Genomic DNA, 25,623 nt, shown 5'->3' with positions numbered 1-25,623 from the left:
TTTTTTCCCCTCAGCACTGCTGTCCTCAATTGTGTATGGCAAATAGAAATCCCTTGAAAAATTACTCATTACAGACTTTCTAAGTAGATACATCTGTCTCTGAACAAGTACTGTTTTGCATTATATTTCAGATAATCGGTGGGGGAAGAGCAGTGGTGGTGTGCCTTTAGAAACTGTATACTTAATGGGATTAAGCCACATTCTGATGTTAGTGTTTAAGATGATGTAACTTGAATACTAATTTTTTTGTTTTGTTTCTTTTAAGCAAATGGTTATGAGCCTTAGAGTTTCTGAACTGCAAGTACTTCTGGGTTACGCGGGGAGGAACAAGCACGGACGAAAACACGAACTTCTCACAAAAGCACTGCATTTGTTAAAGGCTGGCTGCAGTCCTGCTGTACAAATGAAAATCAAAGAACTCTATAGGCGAAGGTTCCCTCAGAAAATCATGACACCTGCAGACTTATCTATCCCCAGTGTGCACTCGAGCTCCATGCCAGCAACTTTGTCTCCGTCTACCATTCCACAGCTCAGTTACGATGGCCACCCTGCCACATCACCATTGCTTCCTGTTTCGCTTCTGGGACCTAAACATGAACTGGAACTCCCCCATCTCACATCTGCGCTCCACCCTGTCCACCCCGACATAAAACTTCAGAAATTACCTTTTTATGACTTGTTGGATGAGCTGATAAAACCTACCAGCCTAGGTAAGGTTGCACGTGTTGTAATAACATTTGAAGTATTTTTTTTTTCTTCTTGTTTTTTTTTTAATAGTAATGGATGAATTCAGCTGGTAATGCAGTAACTGGTTAAATATTGCATCACAACAGTATTTAGAGAATTGCTATTTTTGGTAACTTTTGGAACAGATTGTTCTACATGGAGAGACATCTTACGTAACACTCATTAGTTGCTTTAGCTGAGCCACTAAATATGGTTCAAAGATCCCTTATATTTAAGGGGTGAGTTTGGCAGGAAACAAACCAAACCTGAAAAAAATGAAAAAATCTGACTGCTTTCAGTAGTTCTTCTAAACCATAGAGTTTAATTACTTAAAAAGCAAAACAAAACAAAAATACCCCTGAATCCGTCAAGCCCACAAAATCTTCTCATCTGTGCTGGGAAAGAATGCCAGACTAGATATTTGCTGTGATCCGTTACAGCCTGGACATCTGAGTTGAGGAAGACTTGTGGTTCTTTTGCAGTTGTGGCTACTTTTCTTTAAACTGTCTTTTGTGTTAAGGTATAAATCACTTGTGTAGCTTCTGAGAATAATCTGGTGCTTACAGAGCATTATATAACAATGTAATTTTTCTGGCTCTGACTGCACGTAGCACTTAATGGCACGGTTAACTTTTAGTACTCTTAAATACTGCTTAAATACAATAGTCCTGTTGATTTCTGGAGGGGCTGCTTGCACGTTGGAACCTTCTGCTGCCTTGAAACCCTGGAAAAGATTGACTAAGAATATCTGGTAAGAGGAGGAGATATGTGAAAGTAGATATGGGGAGATGGTGGGTGAGTGGAAAAAAAAAAAAGCATTTGTGGAAGAGATCCCTTGTAAACAGAAATGAGCAGGTACTTTACATTAACAGTCTGAACATCTTCAGGAATGTAGGAGGCCTGATATGTGAGTGGTTATGGTGGTCTGCGGGTTTCTGAAGTATGTTGCACAGCTGTTTGTGTATTTTTTTGTTTTAACTGTTATAACAGGCATTGAGGGGAAAAAGCACATAGCTTTTTATAATCTGCTTCAGGTATTCTTTGAAGAGGTATACTATATCTGTTTAGCTTTAATCTAAAACCTAATTGATTAATAAGCATTCAAGGCAATGGTGGTGGTACAGGATAATTAGGTACTCAGTATGTGTCTCATCACTTTTACATTATAAATACTTAAAAATAATGATATAATTTCAATAAGACATTCCAGTGCAGGAATTATGGTATGCATTTATTCCCAGATGTGGTGAGAACACTTTGCTGTCAGCTCTGTGTCTGACAAACCGGCCCCAAATGAAGAGATCGTAATTCACGCTCTGTCATGTCTTACTGCTTGAGGAGTTTATATACCATAGTTGTAGACTCTTGAGTGTCAGGGTAAGAAAATGGAAGTGGGTATAATTCCAGCCAGGTACCTTTCTAAGCAATCTTTGTCCTTTCAGTTAACTTAGGGTATGTTTGGTATTTTTGTTTTACATGTGAATCCTGTCTGCAGATGTCTTTCTGCTTGTCTGAAGCAATACTATTAAAAAGCTTTTTTTTCCTTGTGCTTTTGGAGGAAGGGAGAGCTTCAATATCCATGCATATCGTAGAATGGTTTGGGTTGGAAAGGACCTTAAAGATCATGTAGTTCCAACCCACCTGCCATGGGCAGGGACACAGTCCACCAGCCCAGGTTGCTCCAAGCCCCGTCCAGCCTGGCCTTCGACACCTCCAGGGATGGGGCAGCCACAGCTTCTGTGGGCAGCCTGTGCTAGTGCTGTGGCACCCTCACGGTGAAGAATTTCTTCCTTATAGCTAATCTAAGTCTACCCTCTTTCAGCTGAAAGCCATTCGCCCTTGTCCTGTCACTACAGGCCCTTGTAAAAAGCCCCTCTCCAGCTTTCCTGTTGGCTCTGTTAGGTACTGGAAGGTGCTGTAAGGTCTCCCTGGAGCCTTCGCTTCTCTGGGCTGAACAACCCCAACTCTCTCAGCCTGTCCTCACAGCAGAGGTACCCCAGCCCTCTGATCATCTCTGTGGCCTCCTCTGGGCTTGCTCCAGCAGGTCCATGTCCTTATGTTGGGGGCCCCCAGAGCTGGATGCAGTGCTGCAGGTGGGGTCTCAGGATCGCAGAGTGGAGAGGGAGAATCAGTCTCCCTTGATCTGCTGACCACGCTTCTTGTGATGCAGCCAGGATACAGTTGGCTTTCTGGGCTGCAGGTGCATGTTGCTGGGTCATGTTGAGTTTCTCGTCTGCCAGCACCCCCAAGTCCTTCTCCTCAGAGCTGCTCTCAACCCATTCTTTGCCCAGCCTGTATTTGTGCTGGGGAATGCCCTGACCCATGTGCAGGACCTTGCACTTGGCCTTGTTGAATGATTGGTTGTTTCCTTTTGTAGTGGAAAGTAATGTTGCTACAGATTGTAAAATTGCTGACTATAAATGTCGCGAAGGTATTTTAGAGTAATAAATACGTATATGTTAATGAACAAAGCCTGTTGGATTAATAACCTGTGATATGCAGCTTTATACACTTTGAAAACAACTTGAGTCAATTGTGCATCGAACTTAGTAGTTTTAAATGCAAGTGTGGAGCAGACTTGTATTAATTTTCTCCATCTATGCAGTTGCTGATACTCTAAAAAGTCTTAAATTATTTGTTGAGTTTTTGCCCCAGATGGTTTGAGCATCTTTCTCAAGGCTGCAAACAGTGTGGGTTTCATCAAATGTCAAATTTCTAAGTTCCCTGGGTTTGTTTTCAAATGGCAGGTACTTGTCACAAACACTCAGAACTTCTCCCTGGCATTTGGCCAGCATTTCAACATCTCCTGCTTGGTTTTTCTCATCAGATTCCTCATGGGGTAGGGATAAGAAACTTTTGAATTCACTCTGTTTCCATCCACCACAGGAAGAATCGATGACCTGATCTGGGGTTTTGAATAATTACCTGCCTGCTTAAAATGGAACTTAACCAGAATAGAGAAAAAGTGTGTGTGAGACAGAGAATGAGTGTGATCTCTGCTGATTTGAAGATCTTTAGATTCTTCTGAAATTATAGTTGTTAGGTAAAAGTTGGCCAAAGCACATCTTTGGATGTCTTTCTCCCTTGTCTCTCCCAAGTCAAGGTGGAATTGCTTGGAAGGTTTGCTACAGTAGTTTTCTGTCCTATAAAGTAAGTGATTATTAATTTGAAAAACAACAATTTGACAAAGCCTCAGGGAAGGGAGTTGCACAGCAGGGCACTTGAACATGCATTCTGTACCCAAATATTTTACGTAGGTGGGTAGTACACAAGCTAATGTGAATAACAGATAAGGAAATTAAATTTGCAAACTATTATTTTTAATGTCAAGAACAAAAGCAGGAAATGGATGTTACCTTCTTACACTTGCTTCCTCAAAATGTAGCTCTTGAACTGTGATTAAAATCGACGTGCTTACTGCTTGCTGGGCTGGATTCATGGCAAGGGGAAAATGCTGTACTTCATCCATCTGTACCCTTCTCAACAACAGCTATTGAGAATCTACTTGTGCATGGCTGGCTGAAGCATATGTGAAAAGCTAAGGTTAGAAGGCTGTTGGCTAACATTTTCTAACCTTCTCTGGCTTGCAGCAGCCCATACAACTTGTAGCAGTGAGTAGGATGCCTGCAGAAGAGCAGACTTGCCTAGCTGGTTGAACTCGTAAATTTAGCCTGTGCTACCTCAACTTGTTCTTGTTTGAAGAACTGAAAATAACAGCTAGGCCTCGCTAACGGTGGGACTCTTCTCCTGCTGTTACTCTGCTCGGGTTGCTCCTTTCTGAGTGTTTCAAGTGCATGACTCCTGTGTAGCTCTTTCAGAGCTGTGTGGCTAATACTGACAGTTATGGTTAATGCTGGCTGTGCTGTCAGGGGATGACACCATTTTCTTTACTCGCAAGAAGACTGTCAGTGGGCTTGTTTATCTGAAACTAAGAGATTATCTGGCCATGTTTAGTGGAGCTGTTGAATTTGAGCCATATTTTACTAGTCATCCTCATTGCAAAGCTGAGGAAGCATCTACACTGGATGTTTTTGTGTACAAGTCAACTAGGAAAGCTCGATATTCTGAAAATGTATGTTGGTGGATGAGTCTTTTCACTGAGCTTTTGCAGCACTGGTGAGAAATCTGAGCCCTCTGCCCCATGGTTAACCACAGTTCGATATAATTGTATGACTTTTTTTTTTTTTTTTTTTTTTGGTGGGGTAGGAGGAAAAGCTATCCAATTTGGGCTCGATGGAATGTATGAAAGTTGCCTTATTATTTTGACTTCTCTGTTTTCATTTGAATAGGGACTCCTTTAAATAGTAAAAATTTGGTTTTACTTGCTCAAGTGAAGCTGCAGCTTTCATTTAATTTTTACCTATTCTCAGCCCTCAGTGCACAGACACTGTTAATGGGTTGATTTTAAGCATAAGACAAATTTTCTAAAAGTAATTTTGAACATACAGATAAGATCTCTTTTGTGTGGTGAAATCTGTTTACTATGAGATGAGTAATCAGTACCAAAATTTTGCCAGATTATTATGGAAGGGACATTAGATAGTTAACTAAAATCTTAAAAATACTTCTTGTTACAGCATATGCCATTCCTAATTGCTTTAGCTGTGTAGTTGTTCCAAAAAACATTTTAACCTGTAAGGGGAAATTAAGTTTTTAGTTTCTATTTAAAGAGGCTGTAGTCTATGCTACTCTTTTAAAAGCTGTCTGAACGGCATACAGATGACCGTCCTGCAGTTTATTTGCTGTGCTTCAGGTTTAAGTGATATGTAACACAACAATGAAACTCGAATCTGAGCCATGGAAATCAGGATTTTTGCCTACAGGTCTCAGCTTCCTGGAAGGAGGAGAGAAATGTTAGGCTTTTTGGGGAGTCAGAGTATCACTTACAGAAAGCGTGCTGTCAGACTCCAGGTACTGGCTTCGTTGGGTGAAAGAAGCTTCCAGTGGCTCTGCTGAGGCTTGTCTTGATTTGGTTAGGTCTTAGTTTAACTTCTTAATCTGTGGTCTCTTAATAACAGGATTTCTCCAATAGGCAGAATTTCACCCCTGGTGCCTGCCCTCAGGAATTATGTACTTACTAACTAGTGTTCATGCTTTCGACTTGGATTTACCTTGAAATTTTCTTTTTGACTGTGATTGATCGTGGTTACTTGGATATGCTGCATTCTTGAAGACAGATCTGCAACTGATCTGACTAAAATCTTCAGGGTGACTGTAGTTCAAGGTACCGCTATTAAACAATTAAGTGCTTAGAAATCTAGGGTGGATACTATAAAAGTTTTGTTTGGCAAGTATTTCTCCCTTCCATATATCAGCAAGCTGATCTGTTGCTCTGTGCAATGGTTTATATGAAAGTCACGCTTTTACTGTCTTCTGTGTTTATTATTTTTTTAATGTTCTTTGTGGGAGGAAGTTCAACAAAACACTATATTCTCAGCTCGGGCTTCAGCTTTCTGACTTCCGGCTCTACAGCTTTTAGTTGTGCAAGAATAAGCTGAAATATTAGCTCTCTTGTTCATGGGCTGTAGCGGAACTAGAATTACAGTGCACTGAAGTTTCTTTTTTTGACTTCAACATGTATTTGCAGGTGGTACGTATAGAGAATCTTTCCATAGTCTAGACTCCGTTTCTTGTAAGTATGAGACTGCTTTAACCAACTGGGCAGCTCTTGTGCTACAAGAAAAGGACTATAATTTGTAACTGCTCACTTCAGCTGATTGCTCAATCTCCTCATGTGTATAGAGCTGAGATCGCCCAGATTCCAGGACCTCACAGGATATGCGCTGATGTGAATGGATCTAGGAAGCCACTTTGCTTTCCAAGATCAAATTAGGATATCTTTTTGATAATTGATAATTTGATAAGGAATTGGGTTTGATGATTCTCGTGGGTCCCTTCCAACTCAGGATATTCTATGGTTCTAATAAAAGCTTTTAGTAGAAGGAATTACAGCAAACCACGTGGTTGACTCAAAAGCATGTGAGTAATCCGTTAATAATCAGTGAACCAATCTGAGCTTGGAGTGGTCTTTCAAGTGTTTGGAGAGCTTGAGGCCTAGCAGCGGTGCTCACACAGCATGGGAGAGGAAGCTGTGCTATTGCAATATGTACTTTTAAAGATTTCCTCTTGCAACCGAGATGTTGAGATCATTTAGTAGTTATTGGAAATGCTGCCAGGACTTGGAAGTCTTCAGTAACTTGGAGTCTTTTAGAGATACTTTTATCTCCCTTTATGGTGGCTGTTAGAAGATAATGGTATGGGTTATGCTAATCCTGGCAGAGAGTTTACTAGGGACTCTTGTTATCGAATTGTGAACTTTAAACTTAATTTTTTGCCTTATAAAACTTGCAACTTTCCTGTTGAGAGTAAAAATATGCTGGAAGCAGGATACCCTGTGTAGGGATTTGGCAGTGCTAGCTTTTTAGTACTGCTCATTTGAAGTGCTTGACTGCTGTCGGTGCTCTTAGGAACAGAGGCTAAAATGTTCAAGCCTGAATGGCAGCAGTTGAGTTCTGGGACATACATTTAGGTGTCTAAAGAAATCAAGTGACTTAACTTGTATGGAGGATCCAGTGATGTTCCTTCCCTCTGGCAAAATGATGGCACAGATAATAAGCACAGAAGATCTGTGGGCCCATGAAGGGCAGTGGTGAGAGGAGAGCTGGGGTAGCTGTGTATTTACTCCACAGAGGTTGGCTGAGAGGGCGGAGGGTTCTGGCATGGAAGGTTGTCGTGAAATTATCCCTTAATACTTAGTGTAGGTCTTTAGAAATCCTCATTGCTCAGAAATGCTCTAATGCATGACTGATTTAAAAAAAAAAATCAAACATAAATATCTGCCCAATTGCACAGAGTTTCCAGCTGATCTATTCTGTTTATACAATGTATCATAGAGAGTTATAAAATACGTAATATTTATGAATTAATTGTAGCCCTTGGAGTACTTCCAGGCTATTTTCATACATACATTTAGGCACCATTTCAAATAAGCTCCTTCGTTTCTCTACTCCCTGCCCTTCCCACCCCCACTGTAGCTCTGCCTGTTCCTTCAGAGTATTAACCGTTGAAAGCTCAGGTTGAACAGAAACTAAAAATCATCTTAAGTGATAAATGCAGCAGACTGACCAGAATCCAAGTTCAGTTTTTCATCTGTTTTAAGCTGAAGAATGTGGCATTGTCACTTTACAGTAGTGCAGTGGATTTGCAAGTGTAGGGCAGCTGTAACTCATGGAAGTGGGTTAAGAGCTAGTCACTGCTGTCAAGGAAAGAATGATTTTTATATATATATATATGTATATGTGATTTACATGTTTACTGAAATGCTTCCCTTCAAGTAGTTTCGAAGTGTTTTGAAACGTTAAGATTACACAACATCCATTGTGATAAGTGATTAAAATGGCCAAGATGTCACAAAACAGAAACGGGGATCTGGAATTTCCCTTGGTTCCGGTTGGTGTGGCCGAGCTCCTGAAGCCCGCAGCCTGTGCAGGGCATGCTGGCTCTGCACAGCCCTCGGCCCTGCTCTGAGATGCTGGTATGCAGCTGGTCCGGCGTAGAGGCCAGCTTTAGCCTGGGCTGACATGGCTCTAGGCACTAACAAGAGACTTTTCCTGCCTTCCCGGGAAAGGGTGGCTCCCGGGAGGAGTCTAGCTGGGACAGACCCAATATTGCACACTACAAATGCATTTCACCAGATAACAGGAAATTCAAGGTATGGTGGGCAGCCGCTTAAAAGGTACTGCTGCTTGATTCCAGAAGACGGCAGGAGCTTGGTGCTAAGAGGTTGTGGTTAATAGAGAGGAAGTGTTTATGTATAAACACTTGTGTTACCCAGGAACTTCGTAAATGGTGGTGGTTTTTAAAGGGCTAATGATGCATCCTGAGATGTAGATCCCCCATTAAGGTGTGTCATGGCACTGTTTCTCTCCCATATATATGGTGTCTGCTTATATACAGTTATTACAGTGTACTGTACATAGACATTTGATCTTGCTTCCAGAAGCAGTTTTACAAATTAACCCTGGTCAGGGCTGATAAAAGAGGTTTTGGACAAACTACATTATGATGAGATTGTGTGTGTGTGTGTGTGTATATATATATACACACTATGTATATGTACATATATGTGTATATATGCACACTTATACTATGTATACGCAGTATTGTGTTCTGGATTTCCTGGCTTTTGGTGCGATTAAACATAATTCAAAGCCTGTCTGAATTTTACCTCTTTAAAAGGTATAAGTTTTCTGTGCCTTAATCTAAATGCAGTAATTTTGGTCTAGCTTGGAGGCAGTATACTAAATTTTTAGCAGTGATACTTGAAAGAGAATTGAACATGAATTGATACAATGCCTTCTGTTGTTAAAAAAAATAAGCAAAATGCCTGTGCTGCAACAAAATTAAGTGTCTTGCCTGTCTGGGGAAGGTAAGCAAGAATTACGTACGTGTTGGGTTGGTAACTTCTACAGTGTTTAGGTTTTTCTCTAATATCTTGACAAATTTAGCTGATCAAAAGTATGTACTGTATTAGGTTAGTGAATAACCAACTAGGCATGTCTTGTTTATCTTACAGCATGTAGCAAAAATTTGCTATAGTCCAGAGACTCTTACTTAACATAACTATTTTTACCTTTGCAAATAAACATGCTATTATTGGAAATCATTGGTAATAGGCCAATTCAATGATAGCTTTTCTCATGGCCTGAACTTAGGTAATTACTGCGTTGTAAAGTGCAAGTTTAATTTTAGTCCAAGTATCTTTCTGCATTAGAAGGTAATATGTTCCCTTCACTATTTAATAAGCTGCACTTGGTCATGATAGATGGAAAAGATTAACCTTGGTATATTGGCACAGTGATGGTCAGCTGCAGTTGTGTTAGGACGCATCACCACCTCAACAATGTGATAACATAAGATTCATTAAAAATTTTAAGGTATCTGTTCTTGAATGGAAATTAGAGACGGGCCTTTTCTCAAGACAGCAAGAGGTATTTTACTGCAGAAAGATTGTGTGGCTATTTTTAGCTGTGGGTACTGGTGAGGTGGAATAGAATATTTTTAGAGCTGTAGAAAATGCAGCCACTCAAGCTGGGTTCTTTTTTTTTTTCATGCTAGTGCTATAGAGTTTTTCCAAATAAACAATAAAATTGGTAGGATCTGTTTTTTATGTATCATTATTATTACTGATATAAATAAAATACTAATTCTCTCTTTCTCTCTCTCTAGAGAGACATAATGTATCTACACATTCATATAGAATTTTGAGTGGTTTGGTCCTGTGAATGATACTGTCATGTATTAAAACAGTTTTTGCTCAAATTTTGAAAACTCACTGCTCATACGAAATGCTTTAATGAAATACACAACCAAGGCATCAACGTGTCACTCTCACTTAATGTATACCAATTCCATATGCTGTTTGGATCATTACTTGAATGAGGTAAGCATGAAATAATTCAGGAAACTGTGGTGATAGTGAATTGGTAAAAATAATAGATTTGACGAAGAAACTCTGCTCTGTAATGTTTTTGCAATGTTTTAGGCATTTTAGAGTGTGTTGTACTAGTGGTGGGGACCTGCAGAGGCAACGGACCTGAGCTTGTGCTGCTGGTTCTTAATAAGAGTATGTATGGTTTACAAGCAAGTGTAGGTTCGTTGCCTTGCCTGGGTTTAAGCTGGATGAATGAAGTAGTAGTAAATACTCTCCTCCACCCGCCCTGCTTCAGCACCCCCTCAAAAATGGTGAGATTCTGGTAAGATGAGAAATGGATTTTATGCGGCTTGTCTGAAGCTGTTCTTGTTGACACCCGTTTAATTACATAAGTCTGCTTGAAAAGCTTTTTATTATGCTTTCAAAACCTGCCCTTTCAGATTTCTGAATTATTCAGGAATTTTTTTAGCAGCAAGGTAAAGTGATGCTTGTGATTCATTGTTTTGTGGGTTGTTGTTTGTGTTTTTTTTACATTACTGTGCCTTTGTTTCTCATATGTAAATTAAAAAAAATAAAGTCTATTAGACATTTGTGCATTGTACCTCCTTTCTGAGATTGCAAAGGAGACATGGCCTATAAACCACTCTTGACTAATCCTCCAAGCTCTGTACCATTTGGAGAGTGCTAAAGAAATGGTTATAAAATTTAATAATTCATAGTTATGAGAAGAAAGCCAAACCCCCAAAAACCATTCCTGGCAAGTTTTTAAAGAATGTTCATATTAACTCTGTTGTCCTGGCTAGATTCCAGCTTTATTAGATTATAAATTCTATTTTAATCCACTTGGTTTTCAATTGGAGATCTATTTTTGCCTTTCTTTGTGAAATAATAATAGTTGTTTGCAGTGCATGGTTGCATGTTTCTAGCCATCAAAATTATTTTCTTGTATAAAACTATATATTTGCATATTTCTGGTTTTAATCATACTCCAGAACTTCAGAAGTAAATGATGTGCTTGACTTGCCAGGATCTGTTTGGTGTTCTTAAACACAGCAGATACACCAGATGAATTAATAGAAATCTGTTAGCTTTTCTGCACTCTTTAAATTCCAGATTTCCAATGTCTCTTCCTTGAGAAATCTGAAGGGTTTAGAAATAGAGGAGTTTGTATAGTCATAGATAAGCTTGGGAACCTAATATTTAATGCTAAAGCTGTTAAATTAGCTCTGTTTAATGTGTTTTGTTGAAATTTTCATGCATCGTTTGAAAGGCAAGTAGATCTAGAAAGAATAGATATGGGTATAAAGAGATTGAGTGAGAACGAATGAGAGAAGATTAGAGAAAACCACAAAGAAAAAACATTTCATTTCCCTTCTAGAGGAATCTTTTGGTTTTGTTTGCTGCATTTGTTCTTCCTCCTAGGCAAGCCCCAGACAGGCAAACAGGGTCCTTCTCCCTAACCTGCCCCTTCTGCGTCCCCCATCTCCCCCAAGCCTTCTCACAGCCTTGGTTTGCAATAGCTTGTGAGGCAGCAAAATAAACAGGCAGTTGGTTTTCAAGTGTGGTAAACAGTGTCTTTATAAAGCTGTTGACTTTTCCTTGCTGTATTTAACTGACCTCTGCTTGAATGAACTTCCCATGATTTTGCAGCTGGCGGTTGTATTTTGCCCTACCTTCCTTGCTGCAGCCCGGCTGCAAACACTGTTACTGCACGGGGAGGCGTGGGTGGGTGGGTGGGAGGTTGGCCAGGTGTGTTGGTGTTAGAGTGGCAATTGTGGGATCTTAACTGAAAGCTAGAAAATGGAAGTAATGCTTTTAACCACCACTGCCCTTGTAAAACTTAACTATGCTTTCAAATGTGATGGTCTAGTTTTCAGTGTTGTTCCTGCCTCTTTTACAAGTTGTTTTGTGTCTCTGTTAAACTGATCATGTTTGTTCTTTGCTTAGTTTGTTCTTGCCATTTCTTAATATTGTGCTGAACGTGAAGATTAAAATTTTGCCTTTATAATTGGCTGAAATGTGTCTTCCTAAAAGTTAGATTTACATATGGTAGCACACACTGAACTGGGCAATTGGTGATTAAGTTTGCTCTTTTCCTGGTTGATAGTTACACAACCAAGGAGTGGAGCTGTATCCTATTCCTAGTTGAAGAGCCTGACCGTAACTGTCTTTTAGTGTAGAGTAGCGTAGCTTCTCGTCTGTCTGTAGTGCTCAATTTGTCAAAAGTTTTGAAATCTTTTGATTGGCTTTTGGATCATCTTTGCTTAATTAACAAGTTGTATCTTCCTTCTTTGCAATTTGGCCCTGCTCCCGTGATAATCACAATGATTGCTTGTACACAAAAGCAATGTATTGAAAACATGGCATGTGTATATTAATGCTGTTTTACAGCTAAGAAAACATCAAGCAGCATGTGATGAAGTACTTCTCCAATCACTGGGGATCATTGTTCTATCAGCTCATAGACTTTTGCTTACAGTTATTAAGACGAGTGCATATGCATAGCCAGCATAAGAAGAAATGTTGGAGGTCTTTTTGTTCTTAGTCTAAACTGGCAGCGTTAAAACCAACCAACCAAGCAGCGCCCCCCTCCAACCCCAAAGCCTCCTTCCTTGCCTTTTTCATTTTCGGTGGATTCTGGTTAAGAGTAAATTCATTAACTGCAATGTGCACAACACAGTTATTGGTAATGCTGAACGTTTCTTTGGTATTTTAATGGTTATGATTTTGAAGTGGCTATTTCTTTTGCAAAAATGTTTGATTCAAGCAGAAGCTATTTACTGTCTCATAAATGTGCTAGAGCTATAGTTCATGAAGAAAATAGAATTATGAAAGCTCCCATGTCAGTACTGAAGACCGTACTTCTTAATTTTCTGCCATTTTAATGTGTAATGCTTTAATTTGGCCAATGCAAGAGCATGATGAAACTGAATATAGAAGTTAGAAACGCAGTTCTCGAGATCACATATCAATGTTTAGCAAAAATGTCTTGCATTAATACCAGCCAGTAATGAACATGGAAAAAGGATTGAATTTTGGAACCTTTGGTGTTTTGCTAACAGTTATGTTGCTCCTCCCTTCTTTCTAAAGCAAAAATCATAGAATCATTTAGGTTGGAAAAAGACCCTGAAGATGATTGAATCCAACCATTAGCCCAGCACTGCCAAGTCCACCACTAAACCATGTCCCTAAGTGCCACATTTACACATCTTTCAAATACCCCCAGGGATGGTGACTCCACCCCTTCCCTGGGCAGCCTGTTCCAGCACTTGACAACCTGTCAGTGAAGATGTTTTTCCTAATATCCAATCTGAACCTCCCCTGGTGCAACTTGAGGATGTTTCCTCTTGTCCTATCATTTGCTACTTGGGAGAAGAGACCGACCCCCACCTGCCTACAAGCTCCTTTCAGGTAGTTGTAGAGACTAATGTCTGCCCTGAGCCTCCTTTTCTCCAGGCTAAACAACCCTGGTTCCCTCAGCTGCTCCTCATGAGACTTGTGCTCCAGACCCTTCACCAGCTTCATTGCCCTCCTCTGGACACGCTTCAGCACCTCTTGGAGTGAGGAGCTTGAAACCGAACACAGTGTTCCAGGTGTGGCCTCACCAGTGCACAGTACAGGGCGATGATCACCGCCCTGGTCCTGCTGGCCACTCCATTTCTGATACAAGCCAGGATGCTGTTGGCCTTTTTGGACCCCTGGGTGTACTACTGGCTCATGGTCAGCTGGCTGTTGACCAACACCCCCAGGTCCTCTTCTGCTGGGCGATTTTCCAGCCGCTCTTCCCCAAGCCTGTAATATTGTGTGGGGTTGTTATGACCCCAGTGCAGGACCCGCCACTGAGCCTGGTTGAACCTCATACGGTTGGCCTTGGCCCATCTATCCAGCCTGTCCAGATCCCTCTGCAGAGCCTTCTTGCCTTCAAGTAGATCAACACTACCACCCAGCTTGGTGTTGTCTGCAAACTTTCTGGCGGTGCACTCAATCCCCATGCCCAGATTATTAATAAAGATAGTAAACAAACCTGACCCCAACACTGAGCACGGGGGAACGCCACTTGTGATTAGCTGCCAGCTAGATTTAACTCCATTCACCGCTCTTTGGGCTCAGCCATCCAGCTGCTTTACCCAGCAAACAGTGCACCCATCCAAGCCATGAGCAGCCAGTTTCACCAGGAGAATGCTCTGGGAAATGGTGTCAAAGGCATTGCTCAAGTCTAGGTAGACAACATCCTCATCCACTAAGCGGGTCACCTTGTCACAGAAGGAGGTCAGGTTAGTAAAGCAGGACCTGTGTTTCATAAATTTACGCTGACTGGGCCTGATCGCCTGGTTATCCTGTACATGCTATGTCACATCACTCAAGATGATCTGCTTCATAACCTTCCCTGGCACCAAGGTCAGGCTGACAGGCCTGTAGTTCCTTGGATCCTCTTCCCAGCCCTTCTTGTAGACGAGTATCACATTTGCTAACCACCAGTCAACTGAGGACCCCCCCACAGTTAGCCAGAATGAGTGATAAATGATGAAAAGTGGCGCAGTGAGCACTTCTGCTGGCTCCCTTGGTGCCTGTGGGTGGCTCCCATCCAGTACCATAGACTTGAGTGTGTCTAAGTGATGTAGCAGGTCACTGACCATTGCCCATCGGATTATATGGGCTTCATTCTGCTCCCTGTCTCCCAGCTCAGGGGGCTGGGTACTCGGAGAACAACTGGGCTTACTGTTGAAGACTGAAGCAAAGGTGGCATTAAGTACCTCAGCCTTTTCCTCCTCCTCTAGCACGGTTTCCCCCTGCATCCACTAAAGGATGGAGATTCTCTTTAGCCCTCCTTTTGTTGCCGATCTATTTATAGAAACATTTTTTATTGTCTTTTACAGCAATAGCCAGATTAAATTCTAGTTGGGCTTTGGCCCTTCTAATTTTCTCCCGGCATAACCTCACCACATCCTTGTAGTCCTCCTGAGTGGCCTGTCCCTTCTTCCAAAGGTTATAAACTCTCCTTTTTTCCCCCTGAGTTCCAGCCAAAGCTCTCTGTTCAGCCAGGCCAGTTGTCTTCCCCTCCTGCTTGCCTTTCAGCACATGGGGATGGCCTGCTCCTGTGCCTTTAAGGTTTCCTTCTTGAAGAATATCCAGCCTTCCTGGACCCCTTGGCCCTCCAGTGCTGCTTCCTAAGGGACTCTGCGAGCCAGGCTCCTAAACAGGCCCAAACCTGCCCTCCAGGAGTCCAAGGGAACAGTTTTGCTGACTATCCTTACTTCTCTGGGAGTTGAAAACTCTGCCATTTCACAGTTGCTGTGCCCAAGACAGCCTCCAGCCATCTCATCACCCACAAGTCCATCTGTGTTTCCAAGCAACAGGTCCTGCAGGGTGCCTTCCCTCGCTGGGTCCCTCACCAGCTGTGTCAGGAAGGGCTTTCCACACCCTCCAGGAACGTCCTGCACTGTTTCCTCTCTGCTGGATTGTATTTCTAGCAGACATCTGGTAAGTTCAAGTCCCCCAGGGAGACCAAGGGCTAGCGATTGTGAGACTTCTCCTAGCTGCTTATAGAATATTTCGACTGTTTGGGTGGTCTGTAACACTCCCACCACAATGCCTACCTTGCTGGCCTTCCTCCTGATACTTACCCTTAAACACCCAACCTGATGATCACCATCGTCAAGCTCTAGACAGCCAAACCACTCCCAAACACAGGGCTACCACTGCCTCTCCTTCCTTGCCTGTCCCCCCTCAAGAGTTTATAGCCATCGATGGCAGCACTCCAGTTGTGCGGTCATCCCACTGGGGTCTGTGATGGCAGCTATGGCACGGTTTTCCTGCTGTGCAGTGACTTCCAGCTCCTTCTGTTTGTTGCCCATTTTACCTGCTTGATTCTTTAAACTGGGGATTCTGCAAAACCCAAACAAGAAGATGAGCTGTTGAAAGGGAAAAAGATTGCTTGGAAAAATTGAGTTTAGGCTTCTTCTTTCGGTAATTGCTCTTTAACTTCTTTGGGTAATTAAATTTTAAATGAAAGTAGCATTAGCTAAATGTTCAGCAGTTCAGTTAAAGGTGCTGGAGTTCATAACAAAAGTTTGCAAAGACCTTCCAGAACTTCTCTAATAAAGCCAAAGGTGACAATTTCTAGGGTAAAGCAAATAATGCATGGCAGGAAAATAAAACCAACAGATAAAGGCCATATTTAACATGTAAAAATACGAAATAATAACTGGAATTCATTCAGTCCTCTGGTCTGCAGTGCATTAACTTTGCTAAGTCATCTTTTGCTGATTACAATATACAATTCTGATCTTTCCATTTATAACTACAAATATAGAATTATATTGAAGACCAAATATTATAACAGATTTCCGTTGTTAATTGCATACGTTGTGTTTATATTTCTTGCACATTCTTCCATTGTGATAATATGACTGGCTGTCATCTGAAGCCCTACGTGTTTCTCATTTGAAGAAATGTAATTGCAAATGTATTAAAATAAAAATAGTGGGTGGATACTGTAGGCACAAGCATCTAACTAAACATTAACTTGAGGCTACATGCTGCACCTTACCCCAGATGGTGCTTTTGGACATTACAGTAGAACTTGTCATTGGGGGGGAAAAAAACCCCAAACATACATACGCATATAGAAATAGAAAAACTTATTTATATAGCAATGCTTTTAAAAAGTTTTACTATTGCTGGTATTTTCACAAAAGTTGCTTTTTGGTATATTTTACCTGTTCTTGCCCATCTGGCTTTAGAGTAACTGATAAAGAACTGCATGTGGTGTTGCATATAATGTAATAAAATGTACAGATCCTGTAGCGTTGCCATACAAGAAAGTTATAAATGTAATTTTGTGAGATTGCTGCTGTTAATATTTATACTAAGTCACTGTCTATTCTTTTGTTGGTTCCAACCTACCACATGCTGTTTTTAACAAAATATCTGAGTATCACCCTGAAGTATTCACTCATCTGTCACTCAAGGATGAGTCAGGAAGTATATTATAGTAAAACAAAAAATGGTAAATTTATAGAGTGTTTAATACACAATATAGTTATTCATAACCTTATAAAATTATTTAGAACAATGAAATTGAATGGAAAGCTTCTTGCATCTTTCACTTCGATACATGTGTTGATGAGCATATTGAACAGCTCTCTGGGGAGATGCTTCTCTCTCTCTCTCCTTTTTTTTTTTTTTTTTTTTAAATATTTTAAATGCCATTTTGTGTGGTTCTGTACTGCAGTGGTGCCTGTAGCCCTAGTCAAGGGATGTGTTTTAGATATAAACACTGTTTTGGAGATGCTTAACATTACTTTGTTTTTCAGCATGTGCGTTAATTTTAAGTCGTGTTTGTTTTGTTATGGAGCACTATGGCACAGAGCTGAAGGACTTCCAAACCAGATTTCGTACTTAACATATCTCATGAGTTGTTTGCACGTTACATATTTGGTGCATTTAACTCCATGAAATATCTTACTGAAATGTGGGAAGTTACATTTCAGTTGTACTTCAGTTGTGTTGTACTTCTCAGTTGCTCTGTATACTTTCACAGGCTAATCCGTGATCTTGTTTGTTACAAAGGAAATAAAAAAGTGACTGATAAATCATTTGAAGATGATTGGAGATTATTTTTTTTAATTTAAAGTCAAAGAACATTTAGTGTTAAGTTACCATGACTGATAGAAAGTCTTAAGCTGATTTGTGCCAGCTTTGCTGTTATCTGTATCGCTTTTTTTAATGTATACATTATATGCATATAAAGTTTGTTTATTGTATTTTCATTTACAGGAGGGTTTAAATGGCAACTTTCTTGTTGGCTCTAAAATTGTTTACAGAAACAGACGTGTGTTGTACTATTGGGCTTGCTATAAAAATGTGTGTATATATATATATACACTTTAATGAAAGGAGATTGTTCTGTTAATTATTCTCTATTTGCTGTTTTTAAAGTGATGATCTCTTGTTTTCTTCTAGCATCAGATAATAGTCAGCGATTTCGAGAAACCTGCTTTGCATTTGCACTGACGCCACAACAAGTGCAGCAAATCAGCAGTTCAATGTGAGTTCGATCAGTAATACAGTGTTTAAATAGAAATAAATTTAAAAAAAGGAACTAGCTTACCGTAGCTTTCATTTTGAAATGTGATCTTAAAAAACACAGGTGTGTGTGTTTTGTCTCAGAGAGTACTCTTCTGGGGAATTCTTTTCTCCTTTGTTTGTAAGCTGATGAAGAGCAAAAGGGTGAGGAAGAGAGAATTAAATACCACCACTGTCCAGTGAGTATTGGGCAGGTTTCTCTTGTACTCGGTACCGTACTAATGCGTAACTCTCCTTCCTGCACCGCTGTCTTGCCATTAGTTAGGTCCTTTGTCAAGTTCTCTGTTTATTCATTGTAAGGATGGTACTTCATAGTGACCCATCAGAATTTTCTTTATGGTATGGGGAGGGGGATAAATAAAGGTAAAGATCAGATGAGAATGGCATTGATTTATTTACCTTGAAAAATAAGAAGTGTAACCTTTAGAGTGCCTTGAGAGAGTGGTGGTTTGGCTGACTGGAAGAAGGAAGGTGGGGCATACACTATATGTACCGGAAAGCATGGTGGACATGCATTGAACTTACAGCAAACTTGAGAAAATACTGATGAATCTGTTCTGTAAACAGTATGTTTTCACCTGTGTTCTGTTGTTTCTAGGGATATTTCTGGGACCAAATGTGACTTCACAGTACAGGTCCAGCTAAGGTATGTATTTGTATCACCTGTTCTTGATGTTGTTGTTTCTTAAAATGCATTGGATACATGCTACCCAGCAGGCCAGGCTTTCCTTTATGGAGAAGAATCTCATCCTGTTGTTTTCTTGAGAAAAGTTTGCTGTTGACTGCTTTGAAAAGGGCAGACTTAACTGCTTGTCCTTGTTATATGCAGCTTTACTGAAGTTGCCGGTAGCCTGATATCTGGCATGTCAGAATACGGCATGTACTTAGCTATAGCCAGCTGATTTTCTTCAATTAGTTGTTTCAGATTGTGTATATGCGCCTTCCTTTAACTCCACGTCTGTCAGATCCCAGGTTGCGGGGCCTTCAAAATCTGCGTGCAGGGAAGGTTGTTTTTCCTAGCAGGGATGTCAAACACAGTATTTCCTGGGCATGGCAACCCATATCGGCTTTTCTTTAGGCAATGGAAGGCAAGACTTTGGGAATCACCAGACTGGGTCTTAACCTGTTGGTTATTTTAGAGGTTACGATGAATGTATCCTAAGTTCATTAAAGCCTATGTATCCCTGGATTTCTGCAGGCAGCGGTGAGCAGTGCTGACTTCAGGGCTTGCTCCTGTCAGAAATGGCTGTCTTGCGTTTCACCCCCCTGGTCACGTCTGCATAGCGAGCTGTTCACTCACCAGACAGAAAACAACTGCTTTTAGGTCTTGCTTGTTATCCCCCTTCTGCTGATCAGCAAGTCGAGTTGGCTTTGTGTGGGGTCAGATGGACAAAGGGACAAGGAGGGCATAAGGGAAAACGGGGACAGAAGGTAGCTCCTCTTTTTGAGAGCAGCAGCCCGTTAAGCACATCTGCATTGAACAGCTTACCCTGATGTGATGGTATATCTGTGTGTCCAGGCAGGTCCCCTGGAAGAGATCCAGTGGAGTCGAGAGGCTCTTTTTGGTCCTTTGAATGCCTATTGTCCACGATCTTGGCCTACACACACTTCACAGGAGAAGGAAGGGTGTGTCTTATTTTGGTTCCAGCAGAAAATAAGCCTGTCTGAACTTAAGTAAATAAATAAAACTGAAATGAAGAAAGAGGCTGGACATAGGTGTGAGGATAGCGTTTGATGCTGTGGCTGAACAGCTGTCTAGTTTACTGAAGCTGGAGGAAGGGCAAAGACTGTATTTTTTCCTTTGTGAAACCTTGGTCTTGTACCAAGAGGTCAGGCTGGAGAAATGGTAGGAAAGAAATTCGGATGATCCGTCTTTTGTAACAGGCACGTGTATATCTGAATGAGTCAGAGTCAGTCTGAGGAATTAAGAAATCTGAGGAAGATCGTACAGCCATCTTGATCGAAACCTGTCGTCTGGGAGGGCTTTCCTGCTTAATGATCTGTACAGCCAATTTGAGGACTGTGTTTAGCAAATTTTGTCATGTTTTCATAACTCAGTAGGAAAAAAAATCCTCCTAGGAAGAGATGATATTTAAATGACTTTAGAAGTGAAAGATGATGGAAGCTTTTTGCTTTTAGGTTTTGTTTATCAGAAACCAGTTGTCCACAAGAAGATCACTTCCCACCCAATCTCTGTGTGAAAGTAAATGGGAAACCATGCAGCCTTCCAGTAAGTAAGATGTTACTTTGATATACATATTTGGCTAGCATTACTAAGAACTGTCTGTCAGAAATTAGCCTGAGAATTTATCCTAACCTTTGTCTTCACATTTTGGAGCATTTGAGTGAAGATGGATAGATGAATGGAAAAGATAGCTAAGGAAATTGTTTCTCAGGAGACTGACCAGTAGATCCAGAATATTAATTTTCAAAAAATGCGGCAGTAAATTTTTATGTTTGACAAACATCCAGTGAGTCTGGCTGAAATTGGAGTGTGTTTTGGAGGTCATCTGTGCAGGGAATAGACCATCACTGAGCAACAGGAGTAAAGAGAAAAATGTCAACTTGCGGTACTGGGGCAGCACACAGGATTACAGTGGGTGATGTTAGCCAGGCAGGTTGAATAGCAGTACTGAGAAAGGAGAGGTGGCAAATGTGTCTTTTAATGTTTTGTGGGCAGGGTTAGAATTTGGAAACCGTTAGGCTCTCTAAGTAAAACGTGTGATACTTTATTGTCTGGTCTCTCTTTCTCTCTCTCTGTTCAAATTGAAGAGGGAGCCTGGTTCAGGCAAGACACAGCCTTTATTGGGGCAGGGTTGTGGTGAGAGGGGAAGAAAGCAAAAGCAGTATTTTTTTATTATTATTATTATTTTTTGCTGAGGAGAAAAATACTTTGATTTCTAGGGCTATCTTCCACCAACCAAAAATGGTGTTGAACCAAAGCGACCTAGCCGACCAATCAACATTACCTCACTCGTCAGATTATCGACGACGGTACCAAACACAATCGTCGTTTCATGGACTGCAGAAATTGGAAGAGTAAGTACCTTTGGTAGATAATGCTGTCGAAAGCTTACTAGTTTCTGCTCTGGCATCTGTTTGAAAGATTTGAAAGATAAGCAAGTTTAATTGTGCAGAAAATACTTAATGGGTTAGTAGTAGGCTGTTCCTTCTTTTTGATTGTGTTACTTTATGCTAGGCAGATACAACATGCTCTCTTAGATCACTTGCCCTCAACTTTTTTGGTGTGATCTCTCCCTTTTCACACACAGACACGCACCCTGTCATGGTGACTCACTGAAGGCCCAGTTAGTAAGGTCAGGACATCCTATAGAACTTTGTTTGTCTTACCTCCTGACTTCAAAGTTCCTGATTTTAGGGGCTTGAGAAACCTTATCTTGTCTTCAACTTGTAACTAGCATGTGGCACTCAGTGCAGAGTGGTCTTTTATGACTGTAAATGTGCACACAAAGCGTAGCAACTTAGCATGGCCCAGGAGATTTAATTTGCCTTTTCTACATTTCTTTTCTCACAACTGGTGTCCTTATACTTAATATTTAAAAAATAATGGTTTTGTAACTTTTTTGTGGCTGGGGGGGCGGGGAATGTTACAATTGGTATTAAAAAAATGCTGATGTTCCACTGGTCTAATTAAATCTGGAACATGCAGCAAAAAGTTACTTCAATAATTGAGTCCATTAATTAGTGCACTGCTTTCACTGACGGCAAAAATCCTGCAAGATATGCATTACAGAGTCAAGAGGCACTTGAAAAACAGTGGCTTTGCCATTGTAGCCATCCTGTTTTCAGAAGTCCCGAGAACTGTCCTGAGGTGAAGAATTTGTCAGTGCACAAAGCCCAGGATTCCTGAACCAGTGTGGAAAAATGCTTACAGCCCAATCATGCACAATAGCCAGTTATAAAACATCACGATGGTATTTCATGGTGGATTTCTTGTGGAGCGTAAAACAGTCTCCATTCAGATTATGGAGTAAATGATGGCTGAATGATTTTTTTCCCTTCCTTTTTTTTTTTTTTTTTAAAAAAAAACAACCTTCTTTTATCTAATGAGAACTGCAGGTATCAGAAATAAGTGTTTAAAAATGAACCTGACATGGTCTACATTGTAGAAGTGCCTGCACACAAGCTGATGAATCTTGGTTATTGCTCTGAATAGTGCGCTGCACTTTTGCTTGAGGCTATCAATGAGGATTTAGGGAAAAGAGATGTTACTAAACTGTGTGGACTCTAAGCTAGGCTCTTGTGAACTAGCTAGTCTTTTGTGACCTGGCTAGTTTCTCAGGCTTCGTAGATATGTCATTTGTAAACCCCATATTGGTTGACTTCTAGCTTACAGTACAAAACTGAAGAGAGTGGCAAATTCTTAGTGTGTTTCATGAGAATTAGATGCCAATCAGAACTTCCCCACCGATGAAATGTAATGCTTCCTCAAGTGACTGTTTGAGACCTTGATAGTTAAATGTGAAGAATTATTTTATATTTGGATGTGCCTGCATAGTGCAGAATTTGAATTCCCCTCCTCCTCTTCCCTTAAGAGTCAGTTGCATGTCTCAACTGGTGTACTCTACCTTTCCTGAAGTCATAATTGTGATTTTTATACAATCTGTTTCAAGAGCCTTCTGTACAAGAAGCCTTGGGCAAGTTCCTAGCTTTGTAGATTCAAGCTGTCGGTAAATAATTTCACAATGTTAATTAGCATTTTTCTAACTTCTATACTAATTGAGGCATTAAACAAACAAGTTAGAGCAGTAGTGGTTTTTAACGATGTGAGAAGCATTCATTGTAAGAATAAAATATTTAAAATGTGGTGTTTCTGATGCTATTTCAATTTGTGTAATTTTATGGTAAGATATATTACTGAAATCCTGTCTTCGGATTCTGGTGGTGTCCTAAATAAAGGATGGTAGATGTCACAATTGTTCGGATTTTTTTGTTTTGTTAGTGGAAGCATACGTGGCAGTTGCTGGGGGAAGACTTTCATTTTTCAATTGAAAGTATATGAGTGCAGTTACAGGTTTAGCAGATACTGCTTATATGAAAAAGTAATTGATGTACCCTAATGTTGAGAACACAGTTTTTGTCCTTTCCATTTTGGGGGTGTGGGGAAAGAGAGGGGTGTTGCTGATGAATGCATAGCATAATACCACATTTTTTTAAAAGACAGTTTTTACCCACTGTTGTTAGTAGTTTACAATAAAAATGAGAGCTCAGACGTCTCAGATTGTGGTTTGAAATCAGTTAGTGATGCCAGGAAGAGCACTCTGCCACTCCTGCTCTTCCCTTGAGGGAAGGTTTACCCTGCTTACAGGGGAGCTGGCAGAGTTGATATTCGGTCTGCATCTGACCTGCTTGTATGCCAAATTATTTTCTGTAGTGGCAGAAGTGAGCATCCACGGCTTTTCGCTGACAACGATAAGGCACATTTGCATGGTCTGTTCTGTTGAGACTCGTGGGGGGGAAATGACCTTAACCTCTTCCATGCAGTTGGGAGTGGTGACTTCTTGCCTGCTCGGGCTAGATTCACTAGGGTATATCTTGGCCCCCCTGTACTCTGGAACTGTTTAACTCCCTTAATTCTGTTAAGCTCTGACAGTGAAGTTAGCATTTCGTAGACAGTAAGCACAGGAAGATAAGAAAAAGAAAGTTGAATAGTGCTTCTAGACTGAGTAGGAAATATTGCGGGTGATAAATCTTTTTCTGTGTTGCTTTTCAAGAGGCATCAAGGCTGATTTTCCTATTTTGAAAACAAAATAAGCTTTTATCCAAAAAACCCCCAAGAAAACAAAACCAAAAAAACCTTTGATGATACCTGGCCTGACAGCTTCCCGTAAATGTATTAACACAATTGCAGTACTTAACATTGTTGATGTAAAATTACCCTTCTTAAATGGACTGCAGACTGCACGTCCCGAGTTAGATGTAAAACTTCCAGAAGTGTCCTAAATGCTGTTTCAGTAGTTTGGTCTGCAGCTAAATCTAATCTCAGTGAAGCATGAAGTCACTTTTGTTGCATCTCTAAAACTCCAGCCCTGTGAACTTTCTGGAGCATGATGGGTTTTCTCTAGTATGAAAACTTTGCCATCTGAAGTCTTGTAACTGCTTTAGAAACACAGTGCCCTGTAATCACATAATAAATTGCATAAGCATTGTGTAAAATACAAGCTGTCTTTTGATTAAAACAGTTTTCACTTTGATCTTTTGTTCTGTTTTCTAGAACTATTCCATGGCAGTCTATCTTGTAAAGCAGCTGTCCTCTACGGTGTTACTGCAGAGGTTGCGAGCAAAAGGAATACGGAACCCTGATCATTCTAGAGCACTAAGTATGTCTGATGTACAACTTGTTTAAAAAGGAGAAATAGCTTTTGTAAAAGGAGATTTGAAATAGGAGTGTACTAACTGAGGTTTGGACTTCCTACAGTTCTCTGGGTTTTGAGAATCTGATAGTGGTGTTCTTTGTATTCAGTTCCAATTCAAAGACTCAGAGGCCTTTGTTTGTACTAGGAGCCAGTCCAGGAACCCTGTTGACACTGTGAAGGGAAAAATGCAAGAGAATCGCTTTCAGTTCAGCCTTACTGGCTTTGTTTCTTCAGAATAGAACAACTGTATCTATATAGTTAACTGGTAATTCAGTACCTCAGGCAAGCTGAACTAAATGCTCGTTACTGAACCTTGATGCTGGAGGAAAGTGTCCATCAACACGGTTTTTGTTCCTTTGGCACAGTTTTGTGGAGTGAGCTCCTGGAGAAAGTGTCTAGCACAGTGCTCCTCCTGACCCCCTTCCAAATTTAAGGTTTGCTGCTTTATTGTTTCCTTGGACAAATACACGTTGGTATAAGTGCAATGTAAATGCAATCAAAAAACGCTGTATGTTTCTGTTTCAGGGAGAGGGTGAAAATACCAACACCTGACAGCTGTTGATCATACTCTTTAATGCTCAGATCATGTGCGTTGTACACAGCATAGACCTTCTCCAAAAGGGAAGAAATTAAACGCCCAGTAAATGCTACAAAGCCAGTGGTATATAGTGCTGGGCATTAGCTTGTGTTAATGCAGTGTGATCACTGAAATGCACAAAAATCGATAGAGTTTCCAGGTGGCTGCTGCTCTGTGTATACAAGGTGAGAATGAGGGTGTAGGTCCAGTTCATAGAGCAGGCAGAACATGCAACTGACTTGTTCATTTAACCAACGACTGTTTATAAAACAGTCCTTGTAGGGAAAAATAGAGGATGATTAGAGATGAAATACTTCTGTAGTGCTAATATTTCACTGCAGTTATTTAAAACTCAAATTTTGTCAGGATACTTGTGATTTCCTATTTCTCAATTTCCTTTTCAATTTTAAGTCAGAGGATTC

The 25,623-nt window shown here is 40.6% G+C and overlaps 1 protein-coding gene across 4 annotated transcripts in view; it reads left to right on the top strand.

The window, feature by feature from the left end:
- The window catches only part of PIAS1 (protein inhibitor of activated STAT 1), a 67,041-nt gene that overhangs the window by 25,642 nt on the left and 15,776 nt on the right, over positions 1 to 25,623 (top strand). For all 4 annotated transcript variants that reach the window (XR_005828852.1, XM_040600501.1, XM_040600500.1 and 1 more), the window contains exons 2-7: positions 266 to 710; positions 18,125 to 18,209; positions 18,846 to 18,893; positions 20,387 to 20,477; positions 21,152 to 21,286; positions 24,483 to 24,588. Coding sequence is in view for 3 of the 4 variants with exons in the window: in XM_040600501.1 (XP_040456435.1) it covers positions 266 to 710; positions 18,125 to 18,209; positions 18,846 to 18,893; positions 20,387 to 20,477; positions 21,152 to 21,286; positions 24,483 to 24,588 (910 nt within the window). In the remaining variant the exon portion in view is untranslated. The remainder of the gene's footprint in view (positions 1 to 265; positions 711 to 18,124; positions 18,210 to 18,845; positions 18,894 to 20,386; positions 20,478 to 21,151; positions 21,287 to 24,482; positions 24,589 to 25,623) is intronic.

Source organism: Falco naumanni, chromosome 7, assembly GCF_017639655.2.
Source record: "Falco naumanni isolate bFalNau1 chromosome 7, bFalNau1.pat, whole genome shotgun sequence".
Lineage (NCBI taxonomy): Eukaryota > Metazoa > Chordata > Aves > Falconiformes > Falconidae > Falco > Falco naumanni.
This window is presented reverse-complemented; position numbering and strand designations above follow the sequence as displayed.